The sequence below is a fragment of the Colletotrichum godetiae genome (genome assembly GCF_030913485.1).
Source record: "Colletotrichum godetiae strain CBS 193.32 chromosome Unknown BDP55scaffold_6, whole genome shotgun sequence".
In the NCBI taxonomy this organism is placed as follows: Eukaryota; Fungi; Ascomycota; class Sordariomycetes; order Glomerellales; family Glomerellaceae; genus Colletotrichum; species Colletotrichum godetiae.
The window spans coordinates 1281740-1294213 of record NW_026851254.1 but is presented as its reverse complement, the minus strand read 5'-3'; the positions used below and the strand labels follow the sequence as shown (position 1 = coordinate 1294213).

The 12474-nt window shown below is 52.8% G+C and overlaps 2 protein-coding genes across 2 annotated transcripts; one reads left to right on the top strand and one right to left on the bottom strand.

Annotated features, from left to right (window-relative positions):
* The first annotated feature begins 7749 nt into the window (after positions 1 to 7749).
* On the top strand, positions 7750 to 9155 carry BDP55DRAFT_352027 (uncharacterized protein). The gene has a single exon (XM_060566993.1). It carries the CDS (start codon positions 7922 to 7924, stop codon positions 8813 to 8815), a length of 894 nt encoding a protein of 297 aa, XP_060434176.1. The 5' UTR covers positions 7750 to 7921; the 3' UTR covers positions 8816 to 9155.
* Positions 9126 to 10874, bottom strand: BDP55DRAFT_543734 (family 2 glycosyltransferase; the record flags this gene model as incomplete). Its single annotated transcript, XM_060568436.1, has 4 exons — positions 9126 to 9398; positions 9458 to 9752; positions 9823 to 10677; positions 10789 to 10874. 4 exons carry the CDS (start codon positions 10872 to 10874, stop codon positions 9126 to 9128), a joined length of 1509 nt encoding a protein of 502 aa, XP_060434175.1.
* Positions 10875 to 12474: the final 1600 nt, after the last annotated feature.

Genomic DNA, 12474 nt, shown 5'->3' with positions numbered 1-12474 from the left:
ATACAAGCCACGAGGCACACGCCTTATCTCGGTTCTTGCTTGATATGGTCGCCAAGAAGTGTGTCAAGTTCACGATACTCCGTATACCGCGAAACTCCAGTCTTTGCCTTGACTTGGGTGCTAATGGGTACGAGAGCAGAGGCACAAGCCCCATCGATATTGCTCTCCACACTGTCAGGCCATCCATCTCACCAAGTTTGGCTATTGTCCCTTGTCACCTCCGCTGATGGGCCGCAGCGGGTGGACACTCGGAGGTCCCTAGAGCCTTTGCTGCAAGAAATCCTGCATCATGTACGCCCAGGCCTTGCTTGACAATCTGGCTTATGTTTGCAAGCTCGTACAGCCACGCACCCTCTTCTTCATCGTCTGGAGACAGTAATTAGTGAAGCCAGACGAGACCCCGTCATTCGAGGTTCAACCACCAACCTCACCACTCCACTTCCTCGGAGGTGGTGGGGGAGGGGTTGTGTGTGTGTCTGTGTGATACGCGCGCGTTCTTATGGGATGATAGGTTCACGCCGAGAGCTTCGGGGCTGGTTGAGACGCGGGGGCGTGGCTCCATCCACTTGGACGCACTGGCAGGGTCCTGTCAGTCAGGCAGCCTGTTCCTCGTTTTGGTCGATTCTTCAGTACAACGACGTCGATTCCGCAGCTCGGCCAGGCCTCGGCCGGTCCTTGACGCCAGTTGTGTGGCCCCTCCAGGGTGTGTTTGTTTCAATAATCCCCATCCTCGTTCCTTGGTGGTACAAAATTGACAGAGTTCCTGTTCATGACCCATTTGTTTGGCTTCACTTAACCCCTCATGGTAAAAAATAAAAATAAGCGGTGGACGCCGCAGCCGCGATGAAAACCCGCATCTGTCGGGGTCATGGCTCGCTCGGACCGCGCTGAGAACATGGCAACAATTTTGATGATCAATGTCGTTCTTGCGATAACACGATCCGATATGCTCAAGCAACATTTGGTGTTGTAGGTTGAGCGAAACAGGCTCAAAACCATTCGGCCCCCATTTGCCAGCAGATGTTACGATGGAATATCAATTGTGGATATGGTCGTAGAATGGGTGTGAGGGTTCGGCATGGGTCTCCGATTCATGAACAATTTTTGTAATGAGGCTCCCGTCGAGAGGAGGATTACCGTAAACCAACTCAATTGGCGTGGTTTCGCGTGGGGGCTGGAAAGGAAGTGTGACAGCATGCCTTTTGCAGTGGGTTGAAAGGCAACATTGAGCTTACAGCCAGACTGGTTCGACAGCCGTAAACTCATGCTCCCTGATTTCTTTTCTGGCTTTGATAAGGTTAGTAAATTGATGACCAACTGAACAGATTCTGCACTGAAGCAGCAATAGCTCGTAGCCGATGGCTCGATGAAGCATCGGCTCCAAGTCGTCGCACTCTCGTGGGATGCAGGAACCTTGGTGTCGACACTGCCTGGTGATTCCCGGGGCATTCCCTGAATTAGACCAAGAAGGGTACATGTCCAGTACCGCGCTTGTACCTCGAAGAGGCTGGTGTTGAAGGCCTGTTCCATTGGTGGCATCGGTCCTGGGCATACCCTCCGTCAACGGATCCTCCTCTTCTTCATCGTGAGTGAGTGAATAGCGTGTGGATATCCATGGCGCCCTTTTCTGCAGCTAGTGACCAAGATGCTCGAATAGGCTGAACCAACGGGCCAAGGCGCCCACCAGCAGCGCCGCTTGGCGCACTTCTTTAGGCTTTGACTTCTCTCGTACGTGATATCACGTTTCCCAACGAAGAGGCTTGTCGCTTTTGGGTTTTGTGAAGAACCGTTGTCGCATTGCGCTCTCTGTAGCCCAGACGGACCTACCAATAATTCTGAAGCTCATTGGACAAGATCAGACGATCTCGCCATTGCACTTTGACATGGCATCGAGCAACTGGCGAAGCACCCTTGTGGCGACATGAAATTCTTCAACGGCTCGCAAAGACCGAAGATGCTTGTGTGGATCGAGGGATTGCTGATGACATCTTGAGGGTACGATTCCCTCTGCCATTGTTGGTTCCGAGCCTCTTGAACCTGCATGATAGTGCGCGCTGAGGTTACAGCGAACCAAGAAGCGCGAGTGGGTTTCCCCCTCCTAGGCCGGGACATTTTCGAGACGGAGCTCTGCCAATTCTCTTATTTTCTTGGTTGACGTGGCTCTCGTTCCCCATAAATCCGTGGTGGATACTGAACATTTACATGGGTTTGTCTTAGTGTAGGAGCCCCCCCTGGTCGCTGAAGAAGAGCTGGCCCGGTCGATGTCGTGATGGAATGATGCTATCATGCGGGGTTGACTGGACACGGAGGAGAAAGTCGAGGAAACCCACCAGCAAGTCTCCATCCACCCCCTCCTCCAAACCAGGTCTCTCGAATCGACGCGAGGGCGGGAAGATCGTGAGCCTGTCCATCCGGGCTTGCGACGGACAAAGTTTGCGGAGAGCAGATTGCTGACAGGCAGGCGTGGTATAGTGCTGTGCACTACAGGCGCGAGACGCGGCCTGGATCGCACGAGGTGCTTCCCCGGCGGATCTCGGGCTGCGAGCATGAACGATTGCGATGCATATTGATGTCAACCATGGTTGCGCAGCCGCAGATCCAGTGTCGCAGAATGGGGCCTAGCAACGAAGATGGGGCACAAGTCCCTTCTGAATGATGCTATCCTTATTCCCGTATCTTTCGATGTCCTGGCCGCATGGAGTGTATCTGTAGCCAGAGAGCCTATAGCTTCTCAGAAATGATGATTTGTTGAGCACTAATAAGCACGCCCGTACTTTGTTATAGTATCCGAAAGTCTCCGTCTACGTGTCGGCAAAGCGGGATAGACGGGCAGCGCGAAGACGACGCTGACCCACTTGGCTAGATCGACTCCGCCGAGCTTCGGCCATGATCAGCCTCTATACTCTGGGCGTGCGGAGGATCGTGACGAGGGTCAGGGCTAGGGTTTTTTCTTCTTGCTCGCAAGATGCCCGTACGAATCCGTACCCCGTACGCATGATCCGTATCCGTACTGACTGCGGCGCTGCGCTGAACTTGAAGTTGATGACCCGTCTGGCAATGGTGACTCGTGCGAAGATAGGTAGCAGTGGCGTCCCTGGAGAGGGGACCTTCATGTCGGAATGTGGCTTCCTGATATGGTACAGCTTTGAGTGGTATTGAGGCACAGAGAGATATTGTGAAGGTGAGATAAGGTGAGGCAAGGTGTGCTCGGTCGGCCTTGTTGGTTGAGTTGGCGACATTCTACTTTAGGCTTTGACGACCGGCTGGCCAGGGCCAGTAACATCGTAACGTCGTAAATGCAGAGCTTCGCTGCTCATCCATGCTCGAGTCTGCCACAGCCCGAATGTTCAGTACTGTGTAGTATTCTAGTGTGCCATATCGTAAGGTGCATTACGGCAGGCAGACCATTTCTCGTGGGCTGGAACGGAGCAGAGCCTCCCTTCTGCTAAGAAGATTTTAGCGTGGAAGCGGCGAGAGTGATGGTTCCTTTGAGATGCTTGAAGGGTTCAAAGACCGAGTTAGCGGCGGCGGAGGATGGCCGTGATGTGCACTGATGCTTGGTCCTAGTTGCGGAAATACTACGTAGACGTGTCTATCCGTAGCCTTGTGGTATATGGCAGTTTCCAGCAAGGATAAGTGGTGTATTCGTACACTACAGCAGGAGGAGCGGAACATGGCGTAGATTTGATGTGGAGCTGAGAGCTGGACAGAGAATGGCGATGAGAATTGAAAAGGCATGGCTTCGCTGGTTGGTCAGTTCGTGCACCCCCCTCTGTTCTCTTGCGAAAGAAGTGATGACCCTGGCAACCTGGCTCGCATAGGTGGTGCAGACGCAGGTCCGACGAGAAGCGGATAAGCGCACTGGCTCGCAGGGGAGGGTTACATTGAGGAAAGCCCATCGTGCCCATGTCGTCTTGGCTTGATTCTTGGTCTGAGTCGCTGACCCAAACGGGGATATGCACGAGAGGGGAGGAGAGGAGGGGAGGCGACTGGATTCATGGATTGCAGTTGCAGCGCCGCAGCGGGCAAGTAGCTACAAAGAGGATTAGGGAGGCACGCCGCACAAGATGACATGATGTGGTGCGAGGTTCGAAGTTGCGTCGGCGAGGACGAGGCGGGAAAAAGCTGAGATGTGACTGCCGGTGGAGAGGGGATTGCGCGTTTCGACTTGCCTGAAGGGCTTGGAGATTTGCATTTTGCAGATATTGCCATCGTGGAACTGCAACTTGCAACTGCACCTCGACTACGACTGCGGTTGCGGCTGTGGCTGCGTCTCCGCATCCCGGGCTCTCTCTATCTCTGTATCCGTATCCGTAGGGTGTTTCTGTCTGTGCGAGAACCAACCTTACCGTGGTACCTACACCCGGGACGGCAGGCCAAAAAATAAAAAATAAAAAAATTGTCTGTGGTTATTTTGTCTTTGAGATGAAATCTATCCGGAGATACATTGTGGCCCTACCTTACCTTAGTCGCTGGGGTCCGTCTGTAAACTGTAGGCGTTCGTTGGTTGAGGGCGAGAACAGGCGAGCGCCAAGACTGGGACAAGAAAGATACTTGCCCGATCTGTGAAGGTACCGCGGCCGCCTGTGCGTCGAGGAAACCACAAGTATCTTTTTTGTGTCTCTAGTTCCCTCCTCTTTCCCTGCTCCGGGCTTGACTAAGCCAGCAGCAGCTTAAGCCAGTCCTCCTCCTCCACAGTCCCTGCCCCTCCCACCAGAGTCGTCTTCGTCTTTTTTTCCTGTCTTGTCTTCCGTACGCCGTATTCTCTGCATGGATTCGAAGGTCGTCATCAGTGATCATCCACAATAGGTAGTCGTGGTTTGGCCTAGAAATTCATCGTCGCTCAACTGCTGGCCTTTGCGGCTTCCCTTCTCCTCTCTTCCTTGGCCTGAGGCACGAAAGTACTTTGTACCCGTTCGCTTACCAAAGCTTGGCGGCTGTTCTCCATCGGGAACCAGATTCAGCCAGTGCCCGTTCCGTCGGAAGGTGGCAGGCCCGTAACTCTTGCGTAAGGATACGTGCCTACCCATGGGAGATCTGGACCTTACAGATAAGGCAGGGACACTTTGAGCAACTTGAAAGGTACCTCAACGCCCGTACCGTTCGCCGTTTGCCTTTTGGCAGGAGCCACTGATTAATGTTGCTCTGGCCACACTACAGTCCGAGGGCCTCGATCGTCTCGGGCATCTTTGGATTCTCCCATGTTGGAATCCGCACACAAAACATCCACCCACTTTTGCCATTTCACCACTCCCCGGTCCACGCAACATGGACAGTACGTACGTCTAGCCGTGACAAGCCGATAAACGCCCTTCGCAACCTCATCATCGACGGGGAATATCGTCGACAAATGGCATTCCTGATATAACGCCAGTGCAGGCCATGACAGGTCATCGGCCGTGTGCACTTGAGGTGTGGTTCCATCCAACGTCAAGTCTCGAATGTCGCCCTCTGCTCGCCCTTCCATGCCATGCCATGCCATGCATGATTGCTGAGTATGCTCCGGCTGCTTATCATCGCACGTCTATTTCCTCTTTCTGCCGCTGCACCATGGAAAGACCAGCACTAAGAAGGAAGAGCCACCAAGCTAGCAAGGCCGTCTTATCATCGTCCTCGTCGTCCTCGTCCTCATCCTCGGTCTCAGGTCGTAGAACCACAACCCGTCCCCATCGAATCTAGGCCTTTGTTTTTCGCTCGCGCTGTCGGCGCTTGTCCCTGGCCATTGCACGCCTCTGTTCGCCCGGTTTTGCTCCGTCGTCTATTGACAACCCTCGGCCGCCACTTTTGACACATTTGACAGATCCAACCAAAATCGCCTTCTCTTGCCTATCCGACATTGCGTACCTCTTCGTGCACGACTTCGTACTTGCCGTGTTCCCGTTGATTTTCCTACGGGCTCTTGGTCGCCGTCATCCCCAATGCGTCTTGACTCATGCCGTCGCATTGGCTCGCTCCCCATCACCTCACGCTGGAGAGTGTGGCACCATCAATTGGAGAAGAACACTCGATGGACCAACAAGAATCGCCAGTCTTGAAATATTTTCTCAAGAATTTTCTTCCTTCGAGGAACAAGTCATTCGGCAGACCCAATTCCTAGCTATTATTGGTCCTACCTCGCATGTTGTCATAACTCACTCTGGATGCCGGATTTACCACTGACGAATTCCGGCATGAATCAAGGCGTTGCAGGTGTTGCAGACAATCGCAACCCCCTCTACAAATGCAAGCGAGGTTTGGAACCAGCTCATTGTCAGGATTCATGCATGTCTCTCAACGCAACTCCCCCGAGCCGGCTCTGACTGCTACTCGCACGATTCACAGAGCTACAACAGCGATGCATCAATGGACACTGCCCGAGTCCAGGATACTTCACGCAATCACCTTCATCACACCAATTCGACCCACAAGAATTTTCGACACTTGTGACAAGTTGACTTGTGTAGTGATTCGGGGTATTGAAATACAGTCAGATCTGAACATGATTTGGTGAGTACTTTTCTTGTCCTCTCCACAGCATCCTTTGATTAGTTTCCCACTTCCGATCTGGTGCAGGTTCTAAAGCCTCAAAACACGCGTATCATGTCGTGCATCTCTGCGTCTGCGTCTCCTCTCCCCCGTACCGGTCCCGGCGTACGGATGTCTAGCATATACTACTTCGCGACCCCTAGAAGAGGAGTCGAGAATAACGTTCTCCATTAATCCCAACCACTACGAAACACTTTGAGATTTGGACGCTGTCTTACCTATGTCATCAGCAAGCCTCTTTTCGTCCACCTGCAGCAATGACAAGGCCAGGGGTCCGAGAGTGAGGGAGGGGGAGGGGCAGCCTGGCAGGCCTCGTGTCAAGCATCGGAACACAAGGTGGGCGGGCTGCTTGATAACGTAAACAAGGACGCAAACCAAGATCCCTAACCCATCAGAAAGGCTGTCTAATTGTACTGTACTTCTTGATCTCACAGTTCGAGCCTCCGCTCTCTGATTGGGCGCCATAGTGTTCGATCTCACCCATCCATCTACCTATACATCCATCTGCTACAGCTCGAAGGTCGACCTCCTGCTTGGCGTAGTGGCTCGCAGCAGTCAGGTCTTGGTTCTTCTCGATAACCAGCGATCGATAGCTGGGAACTCCGACCTCTTGCCTCCGAGTGTCCCGACATCTTCGATCCGGAAACTTTGGCCCTGCGGGGTTTTTACGTGCCCACGGTGCCCTCAAAACATCACCTGCCTCGTTGCCCCCGTTGAGTGTGGGGTGCTCGATTATCTTAGCTTGGCCTGCTAGCCATCCTAATCTAGCCAAGTCTCGAACCGTTCCATGAACTAGTAGGGATGGAGGGGTGTAGGGTTCAACTGATGATGGTGGGTGTGAGATCTCATTCTTCAAGGCAACCACCACCACGACCACCGAAAACTAGTCGCACGTACTCAGTCTCACGAGGCTAGTCGTCCCAGCCAGCCCGATGTGAGTCAAGAGGGGCGCATCTGACGAAGCATCCAAATGCCACAGGAGAGCACATGGACGATGTCCAAGACTCGAGATGAGCAGGAGAACACCATCACTGCCACAAAGAGTCACAATAATCAACCCCGAACCGCTATCATTCCTCAGCTTGTCGTCTTCGGGCAAGCCTTGCGGCAAACGACGGCCAAACCGGAGCCGCGTGCTCGTCTGGGCTTTAGACCCCCCTCCAGATTCTCCACACCCACCAGCCTCACCAAGGACGTCATGTAAGACAATATCACACACCACTCCACTGTGGTAACGAGGCGCCTGAACATGGCACAGCCTCTCCCCCAACATCGAAATTCGATTTTCAAAAGGGACAGAAGAAGCCCTTGAGACCAGGCCAGACCTTTCCGGCCGGAGAATTAGTGAACAAGGTAGGCATTCGCATACCTTGGCCCTGCCGTGTAACCGGGGGTCATGTCGTGGGGTCCGGTCCTGATGAGAAGCCACACACACACACACACACACACACACACACAAGTATCGCATGTCAGATATCGCGGGTTTCCCGGAAACCGTTTATTGGGGGCCAACACCATGGCGGGATACGAGACTGCGCGTCAAATCACCCTGCCGTGTAACGAATGCCACCAACCTTCACTTTCCCCCCCCCTGACGCGCGGGACACACGTCGTGCTTGCTGCTCGTTTCTTCTTCCTGGGGAGCCCCCCGATCCAACTAGTCGATCCCCCAGTTCGTCAGGATGCAGGGACATTGTATTCCCATTGGCTCGGTAACCCTTTCTTTTTTCCAACTTGTGTTGAAGAAAGATATGCAGCTGCCCGACATCACACATCGCATCATGAACTACTGACCATTAGTGGAGTCAAGGAAATCCCACGAGCCTCATTTTCTTTGTTATCACTGTGGAAATTTTGCTTTCTTCTCTTCAGTCTATGGAAAGCTGTCTCTTGGTCTGAGTGGAAAGAAGATGGAATAATGGTAGAGACCAACTGTCTAATGCCTTGCCGTCCTCTCTCTCTGGGTGTCTTCCCTGACTTCCCATTTCTCGCAATGCATCGAATAAATGCCTCCGACGAAGATCAAAGCTGCCTGCCCTGTTGCCCGCCGCGCGATGTACCTTTTCCGACTACCTCTCTTTCGTTTCTGAAAATGAGGAGAAGGAAAAAAAGAAATCACAAAGACTTATCCTCCGCCCTCGCCGATTTTGGAGTGTTTTTGGTAAGGAAAATGAAAGAACAAAAGAGACCAAGAGTTGAGAAATCCAGGGAGGAAAAGTTTATCCCTGAAGCAGATGACCAAACCACCCTATCCCTGCTCTGCCATGCTGAATGGTTTCCATGCCGTTGATGATTATACTCTTGACACGCACTTCTGTGCTGTAGTTCCATTTCCCGTATGCGATCGTTCGTGTACTCATCGTGAAGAGGAAAGAACAACAAGACTTTTCCCGTTCCAAATTCCTTTTGGGTCGGTGATTTTTGTTTTCCGGAAAAGAGGCGCAAAGAAAATGAAGAAAAGGTAATTGGTTAACCCTTTTCGTTTCCGCCCTTCAGGAAAGAAAACATAAGAAAGCCACCCAAGCCAGAGTCCCGTTTCTCCTCTGGCAAACCAATTTGTTGCAAATTCATAATTCGTGATACTCGTGGTCGCTTAGGATCTAGTCCGTGGGGTGCTCCAGGAGGGAGAAGGTGACATGAGGCGCCTTGATATCCTTCGCGGGGAAGGTGTTCATGCGGACAGTCTGGGGTCGGCGCGCCTCGTTGGCCGGGCGGTGCCAGTCGGAGACCTTCTCGGTCATCTGGCGCTCGAAACGGTAGCGGACGAGGTCCTGGCCACCAGGGGGCGTGGTAAGACTCATGGCTCGCTTGGGGCGGGGAGTCAGACGGATGTCGTTGTTAATATCACCATCGGCTCTGCTGCCCCAGGAGGTCTGTTGACAAGGTGTTAGGAAAGCTAATACTATGTCATGTGCGAGAAGTAGTCACTTACCATCTTGAGGGTAGACAAGGCGTAGAGCTTGATAATGCCATGAGCCCATCCGAAAAGGATAGAGACGGGCAGGAAGAGAATGTCGCTGGGGTTGCGACGGAAGAGGTTCACGAGCTTGACGACCTTGGTGAAGCCGAACACGAAGATGATCTGAGCCCAGAGGGCCTGGCGGCGGCTCTCGACATCCCAATCGGCGGTACCCTTCCACAGAGTGAAGATGATGAGGGGGTCGAAGAGGAATGCCAAGGAAGTGAAGGTCGCAATGTGGAGAGCGTAAGTGCACCAGGGCTGCTGACTATAGTCACCATGGATTAGCATATTATACCGGGCAAAGGGAGGAATCCCAGATAGGTGTTTCAACTTACGTGAGAACGTATCTCTCACGGACAAGACTGGTCCAGTTGCTGCGCCAGTTGCTGCGGGCCCAGCGGGAACACTGGTAGAGGAACTTGGTGCTGTTCTCCAAAGTGGTCTCGAGTTCGCACTCCTTCTCGTACTGGATCCAAGTCTTCCACTGGTGGCTGACAAGCCAGCGGGTGACGAAGTTGTCATCATCGGCGTTGAGGATGTACTTGCCCCACTTCTCGGTCTTGAAGCCCTCGAGGAAGTCGTGGCTGGAAAGAATCTCAGATCGGTAGGCGCCAGTTCTGCCAGACATGCAGGAAGTACCGCCATCGAGGTTGTGGGTAGCCGAGATCTCGAAGTTGCGTCTCTCAATGTAGGCAGCGCCGAGCCAGTTGAAGATGCGAGTGGACAGCGGCCCATCCCAGACGCGCTTAACTCTCTGGCAAGTGCCGACACCGCCAATCTTGGGGTCTTCGAAGGGAGCGAGAATCCAGGGCATCATAGTAGAAGGCCAGGTGACATCATCATCGGCCATGATAGTGAGCTTGGTGGTAACCTTGGGCAAGGCCTCGCAAACTTGAAGACGCTTGTTGGCAATGGGAGTGGAGTAGACCTGGACGTTAGGGTGAGGCAGGCTGCGAGCAAGCTTCTCAAGGGAGGCATGCTTCTCGCTGGTAGTAACGAGCATCAGAACGCGAGGGTTGCAGGCAATGATGCTGAGCAGAGAAGGACGAAGCTCCTCAAAGACATTGTGAATGGTAGGGATAATGACGGTCACGTCGTCAGCTGTGAAGGTAGGGTTGGCAGGGATCGGCTTGGACTTGTAGACCCAGTGGCTGACGCAGTTGACAAGAAGGCGGGTGTAACGATGAAGCCTGCCAAGGAAGGTTAGATACACGGGACGGCAAAAGCAAATAAAAAGCAAAGCAGATCGTTGATGGCAGCAGCAATGAATGTGGATTTTTGTGAGGGAAGTAGTGACTTACCAAAGGGCGATGAACAAATACATCCAGGCGGTGGGAGACCAACCAAAGCCGAGGTTGGGCAAGAAGAGATTCATGATGTCTGCCATCGTGAATTGCTTCCTGCGGTTGGAGAGTGCGCGTGCGCGTGTCTCTGAGGTAATTCGGAGGAGGTTGTAAGAGGGATTGGTGGTGATGTGAAGGAAAACCAACAAAGCCGCAATGCAAGGAATTGCGTGCGTGGTTGTTGGTTGTTGAGGGTGAGGAGAAGAGGAAGAGGACAGGAGAAGGAGAAGGAATTGGGTTTTTTGCCTTCTGGTCCAAAGAAATTCTCAAAGGGTCGGAAGGTGGCAGGAGGTCCAGGTCTTGGAGTGTGCCTTCCTTCTCAGAATATCGTCCTGGTGAATTGAACGAGTCCCGTGACTTCTTCTTGGATTTGCCCTTTGGTGAATATGCCTGTTGCGTATTCAGATGAAATGGTCCACTTTTTTGTTTTCTGACCGAGGGGTGAAGTGTGAGGTGTTTTGCTGAGGTGAGGCAGCCTGAGAACTTCCAGCAGTTTTCAAGATGGTACCCAAGGTGATGTGAATGTGAGAAATCTAGGTAGTATCTCCAATTTGCTCTGCTCTGTACGAGGTACCACGCTCGTAGTTCTAGAGTAGTGTGTGGTGATGACTGTCGAAAGTCCCGAGTGATGAGATTTTTTTTGGCCCGATCTATGTGTCGTCGTGCTGCTTCCGAAGCCAAGTCCTGCTCTCGCTCTATCTTCAAGTCTCTTCTTCTTTTCTGTCTAGAAGGACCCTAACGATCGAGGTAGTAGATCGGACTAGCAGAGCGCCTTGTCTGTGTCCGTCGTTGGAGGTGGTATCAAAGAATGACACGGGCAAGACGGGAAGGACCAACACCCAAGCCGCGTGTATGGGATGCTGGAGGCAGGGGGGGGGGGGGATTTCGAGAAGGGGTCCAAACAAAGTATTATACAGAGATGAAAGATGGCAATGGAAACTCAAACCATTGCGCGGACCAATTGGTCTTTTAAAAAACAACAATGACCCGGGGAGAAGAAGTGGTGATGAGGTCGTCCGAGGAGAGTAGGTCGTCCTGGGGCGAGGGACAAGGATATATACGTAGCCAGATGTGGTGGAGGGTTGGCAGGCATGCATGGGTTGTTTAGTTTAGAGATGCGCCCATGCATGGAGACGGTAATGGTGGCTCCATCCAAACAAGGCAAAAAAAGTACTGGATAGGTATGGATGGATGTGTCTAATGTGTGGTAATGGATTATGGATGTACGGACTTGTCGACTGGACTTGTCTAAGATTGTGGTGCAAGAAGGCAAGCCGATGGGTCTTGAAGGTACTTCGTCTAGACTGGCACCTACTTCGCGGCCTGTTTTCTTAGCTACACCACACTTCACCACTCACTCTCCAACAGATAGACATGCATCACGTTCGTCTGTAAGGGTATTGGGGCAGAGACGAGGGGCAGAGACGAGGGGAGGGGTGCGCGGCGGTTGTATCGGGGTCGGGGAGGAGAAGGGGAGGGGTGAGCATGTTGATGGATGGGGGTGCGAGGGGGGGCGTGTGCAGATGCGCCAGTTGCAGAAAAAAAAAAAAACAGAAAAAGAGAGAGAGCCAGAGAGAAAGGCAGAGAGGCGTTCAAATCGTCCATTGTCTCTCACCCAGACCATGGACTAGAGACCCCCAGCCC

Bases quoted from the DNA above. Each gene is read 5' to 3' on its own strand.
- BDP55DRAFT_352027 (XM_060566993.1), top strand. From the start codon at position 7,922: ATGTCGTGGGGTCCGGTCCTGATGAGAAGCCACACACACACACACACA.